Source organism: Egretta garzetta, unplaced genomic scaffold (assembly GCF_000687185.1).
Source record: "Egretta garzetta isolate BGI_Z169 unplaced genomic scaffold, ASM68718v1 scaffold163, whole genome shotgun sequence".
Lineage (NCBI taxonomy): Eukaryota > Metazoa > Chordata > Aves > Pelecaniformes > Ardeidae > Egretta > Egretta garzetta.
Genome location: NW_009259308.1, coordinates 3,587,611 through 3,593,142, shown reverse-complemented (window position 1 = coordinate 3,593,142; position 5,532 = coordinate 3,587,611). Strand labels below are relative to the sequence as shown.

At 51.1% G+C, this 5,532-nt stretch overlaps 1 protein-coding gene across 1 annotated transcript in view; it reads right to left on the bottom strand.

Moving 5' to 3' along the window:
• The window catches only part of SLC35D1 (solute carrier family 35 member D1), an 8,733-nt gene extending 3,378 nt beyond the window's left edge, over positions 1-5,355 (bottom strand). Inside the window, exons 1-4 of the mRNA XM_035891822.1 lie at positions 4,885-5,355; positions 4,007-4,075; positions 3,588-3,690; positions 2,991-3,083 (exon numbers count right to left, since the gene is read on the bottom strand). Coding sequence (XP_035747715.1) covers positions 2,991-3,083; positions 3,588-3,690; positions 4,007-4,075; positions 4,885-5,051 — 432 coding nt within the window. The 5' untranslated portion in view covers positions 5,052-5,355. The remainder of the gene's footprint in view (positions 1-2,990; positions 3,084-3,587; positions 3,691-4,006; positions 4,076-4,884) is intronic.
• Between the last annotated feature and the right edge of the window lie 177 nt (positions 5,356-5,532).

The following is a 5,532-nucleotide window of genomic DNA, read 5'->3' as shown; positions in this document are numbered from 1 at the left end:
GTCCAGCAGCCGCTGCCACCCACATTTTGTGCATCCAAGCTGCCAGCAGCAGCAGAAGCCTCCAAGCCCCCTGGCCACCTCAGGGCTCCCTGCGAGGCAACGCCAGCAAGAGAGCCCTGCCACCGTCACCCACAGCAACAACTCTCTGGGCTTCTGACGTTTGAAAGGGACTTGAAAAGTTGATGTATAGATTTAGTCAGTTCTGGGAGGAAGCTCCAAAGAGCCCTTGCCAGGCACTGGGATTAGCAGAGCAAATTGCAATGCTTAGCGTGTCCCAGGGGAATTTAACCTCTAGGGATAGTGCTTACAGAAATGGCTAAAGGAAGTCTGGATTTCACAGTAGGGCTTCTTTAATTGGGTTTTGGGGGTTTTTTTTGTTGTTGGTTGGTTGGTTGTTTTGGGGGTGGTTTCTTTATTATTATTTATTTAAAGTTACACTTCATGCAGCCAAACCCACATTTTTGCCAGCTGCTGGTCTGGGGATGACTCCGAGGACAAAGTTCCAGCAGCAGGAGATGGTTTGCAGCAGGGACAGGGAGGGAGGCCAGAGGGTGGTGCTGCCAGCCAGGCCAGGGACAATAAGGGGAAGCAGCTCAATAAGCGGAAGTGCAAAGTACTGTCCCTGGGGAGGAACAACCCCAGGCACCAGAACATGCCGGGACCACCCAGCTGGGAAGCAGGTCTCCCGAACAGCCTCAGGGTCCTGGTGGACACGAGGTTGACCATGAACCAGCAACGTGCCCTTGCTACAAAGAAGAGGTATGGTGTCCTGGGCTGCACTGGATGAAGTGCTGCCAGCAGACTGAGGGAAGGGTTCCTTCCCCTCTGCTCAGCACTGGGGAGTACCTCTCAGTACCTGGAGTGCTGGGCTCCCCAGTCTGCGAGAGACATGGACATACTGGAGAGAGTCCAGCAAAGGGCCACCAAGATGAAGGGACCAGAGCATCTCTATTATGGGGAGAGGCTGGAAGAGCTGGGACTGGGGATCAGTGGGGATCTCATCCATGTGTACAAACCCCTGCAGGGAGGGTGCAGAGAGGACAGAGCCAGGCTCTTCCTAGTGGTGCCCAGTGCCAGGACCAGAGGCCATAGGCACACACCAACACACAGGAGGGTCCCTCTGGACATCAGGAAACACTTTTTCACTGTGACGGTGACCAAGCGCTGGCACAGGTTGCCCAGGGAGGTGGTGGAATCTCCATTCATGGGGATATCCAGAACCCATCTGGACATGGTCCTGGGCCACCTGCTCTAGGAGACTGGGCCAGATAAGCTCCAGAGGTTCCTGCCAGCCTCACCCATTCTGCACCACAGTGAGGAGGTGAGGGCAGAACAGGAGCATAGCTGGTGTCCCCCTCACCTCCTCCCCCAGCAGGGCAGGGACTGGCACAGGGAAGGGAAGGGCAGCCAAGTGCATGAGGATCCTGCCAGGCAGCTGGGGTGGTGCTTTTCAACAGGAACACGAAATGCCAGCCTGGGGGCACCTTCCCACAGGCTGTCCATCCCCTTCACCCCCAGGAATTATCTGCAGGGCTTTGCTCACTACCATCAGAATGCCCATTTCTGCCTCTTACAAAGCGTGGCACAAGACATCGTTACCTTTGATGCTTACCAATAAACTATAAGATTTAACACCTCCACATGCATGAATGTGGTGGGAGGCCTTCCTATGCAACCCCCCCTCTCCCCAGCATGGCCCCCCACGATGCAGCCCCCATCCCAGCTCTGCTCTGGGAACCATCCCCATGCAAGACACATTCAGCTGCAACGCCCTTCACAAGAGGGTTTTTCATCAGGCTGCAAACGTGGAGTTTCCTGGCAGCAGCCCCAACAGAGCACATCTTTGTCTGCCTCTGGCTGCCAGGAGCTCGTCCAGGGAAAAAGAAGTTTATTCAGGGGAAAAAGAAAAAAAAAAAAGGCAATTTCTCCACAGGCTGAACAGAGGCTGCACAGTCCAGCACAGAGCAACATTTTGCTCCCTGTCCGCCAGCTCCTGCTTATAAATGAGCACTTTATCCCCAAATACATCCCACCGAGTCGCCCTTTATGAAGGGCAGGGTCTGAGCTACCTTCACCCTGTGCAAGCACTTCTCCTCACTAATCGCAGCTCATTATCTTAGTGACTGCTTACTGGGGCTCATCATCAGGGCATTAAGCTCTTAATGAGAAAAAAGCCACCAGGCTCTCCCTGTTGGGATATGGCTTTTTTTTTGGCAGCTGCTGGGGCTGCTGGCACCCACAGCAGTCACCCATGGGGGTCTGGGTGGGCAACACCTCCAGCCTTCAGCATTTGCCTTCCCTGCCCATGGAGAGGGATGCCCGCTCAGGCAGGCATGAAAAGCAAGCGCTCTTGCTCAGGAGAGCCGAGTATAGCTGCACATAACTGGGTGTAATAATAATACATAATAATAATAAAATAATATAAATTTCAAGTATACAGAACAGCATGTAGGTTAGATTGTGCCCTTTTGGAGCAAGACAAGCAAACTGACCTCCAGAGCAATTCAACATAATAACCACCCCAGTAAGAAGGAAGGACGGAAAGACATTTGAAGAAGCCCATTTATTCTAAAAATACTTGACTTCTTTGTTTGAAATAATATTAGGTTTCACTTATTACTCTCTCACTTCCCCATTCCTCAAGCATTACAAAAATGCTTGAATGGAGCAACTTTGTGGACTTAAAGTCCAGTGTAAAACTTACAGTTAGTTTTCACTTACGCTGGCTTCCCTCTCTACCCCAAAACCCGGCTTCAAATCATCCTTTGCCCCAGCCTCTTCCCTCAGATGCTACGCAGTACTTATTTGCAAACTGGGGATAATGAACTACTTTTCAGTTTCACATTTTGAGTATCTCCCATTTTATGTAAGAAGGTTAAGTTACAGAAAAGTGCACTATAACAAACAGTAAAATGTTCTCCAAAGCAACCCAGTTGGCCCATAAGGTATTGTGACACTAAAGATCTTGCTTTTGGGAGCAGGAATCCTACCTTTTGCGCATCTCCGGTGAAGTAGGCAATGGTCAAGGTGGGAAGGATCATAAACAGTGCATTGTAATATAGCAGACCGTATTTTCCCAGCTCCTAGAAATAAGGAACATCTGTGTATTTAAGTTGGTTCCAAACAGGAGAATATAAAACCTTATTCATACTGCTACTGAAGACTGGACCTTGTGAGCTAAATCCACAGGGAATTCTCAAAGACAGAAGAGTTGGAAGTTGGGGTTTTTTTTTCAAATATATATATATATATATATATAGATATAGATATATATATAGCATGTGTGTATATAGATAGATAAAAGAGACTTGGGAGATGAGCTTGCAAAGGGCTTTATGGCCACCATCAATCAAAATGCTGTCGCAAGGGACTGCGGTTGTAATCGGCACTGGGGCACGGCTCTGGCTGGCACCATTTGGCAATGCCGGCACAGAGAGCAGCACAGCAGTATTGCCAAACCTCCCGGACAGGAGATTTTGGTAGAGGGATGGGGTAGCACCAGGCGAGCCTCCCCTCTTTACCCCCTCAGACACAAGTTGCTGCCAAACCAAGCACAACGCCCAGAACAAAGCTGAAGGTCAGCCTACCTTTGAATCCAGCTTCTGTTTCACATAGGCACCGTTTGCAGCTGTTAAGGCGTCATTAATAAGGATAAAAATATATCCTTCCAGATCGAATGCCAAGTCAGCACTGGGAAAGGAAAAAAAACATACGTTAAGGCTTTAAGCTGCACAGAGTGTAACACTTCCAAGATTTCTTTCACCTTCTGTTTAGCCAGTAAGTTGTCAGAAGTTAATCATGCGAGCAGGGACTGGGATTTGGGTTGGTGAAACATTCTTTCCTACTATAGAGCATGTCTGAGGGTTAAAAAAAAAAAAAAAGTGAGCATTCACTCTCTCTCTTCTTGGGACGTACCGTGGTACTTGATTCACCTTAGCTTTGCTGGCTGGCCCGCGCAGGGACCCTGCGGAGACAGAGGAGAGGGGACAGCAAACCAGGAGCTCACCTAGCAGCTACGAACGCACCGATGATCATAGCAAATACTGTCATCTGAATACTCCAAGAGAACTTCTTCCTGAAAACAGAGGCAGGAGGACACCGGCATCATCCACAGTTAAACCTTTACTGAAGTATTGCAAGCACTTTGGAGAGCAGCAGGGAGAAGCCTTTCCTCCCAGCACATACGGCAGGGGAGCAAGAAAACCTCAAGCAAACCAACCCATGCAAAAGCAGCAAGTAAAAGCAAGACATTTTTAGACAATTATTGCTGCCATTTAAAAAAAAAAAAAAAAGGCAACTTGGCACTGATGAGGTGCAAGCTTATGGGGTGCTACAACTCTGCCTATTGCAGCAAAGGATTCAGCTGGGCACAGGGCACTGCGTGGGCAACAGGAGCGGTGCTGGCCCTGGGGAGAGGGCTGTCAGCACACAGTGTGAGTGGTTTTGGGGTCTCTGCAAGCCCTTGCAGGGAGAAGAGCCATTACCAGGAGCAGACAGGCACAACACCCTCCGCTTCCAAAACTGCACTGCACAGCCAGGCTGCTGCAAGCAGAGACAGAGCACATCCATCTTCCCCCCCCCGCCCCGCCTGGCAGCTACACATCGCACCTCACCTCGCCCAGCTCCCTCCAGGCATGCAGAGAGGCAGCGGGGAAAAGGGCTGTGCAGATCAAGGCAAGTAACAGGCTGCTGCTCTCTGTATCCGCTTCCTCCACCCACCCTCGTTCCTAAAAACCAGCTTAGAGCCAAAACCCCTGACCACATGGATCTTGGACACACAAAGACTCACTGACGCTGCACGTCATTCCAACACCTTCAGACTTTTGTAACTCTAACTGGTATCTGTCACCGATAACCCTGGAGAGAAAGGGCTCAAAGACTCACTTGAGCAAGAATCCTTCGGCAAACATTGTAAACAGGATGGAAAACCTTCGCAGAACGGTGAACATCGGCAGGCTGCAAGAGGAAGGTTCATCAGGGTGAAAGGGCTTCCCCCTCTGCCTGGGCCTGCCAAAACGCAGCTCTGCGGCCACCCGAGAGGGCGCTGGCATAACGGCTCTGGAGAACTCAGCTATCGGCAAGCCCGCCAGCTTCCTCGTGGAAGCTCCCTTACTCCCACACCCAAAAGGGCATTGCTTATGTCAGACCTCGTCAGGGTGAGGGACCTCGGGGACAGCCTCAGACCCTCACCTACGGTGGGCAAGGGCCAGACCCGTGTCCCTCCCTACCTGCTGGCCAGGGGAAAGCATTCAGAAATGCACACGTGGCTTATTTTAGTGTGGGCAGAGGATGAATTATATCGCCCCGAGCAGCTCCTGCACAGGTCACCCACACCCTGCAAAGCCTTAGGGCCCGGCAGCAGCTCCCCACCAGATTCAGAAATGCACACGTGGCTTATTTTAGTGTGGGCAGAGGATGAATTATATCGCCCCGAGCAGCTCCTGCACAGGTCACCCACACCCTGCAAAGCCTTAGGGCCCGGCAGCAGCTCCCCACAAACACTGCCCCCTCCCCACCCCAAAGACCCCATTG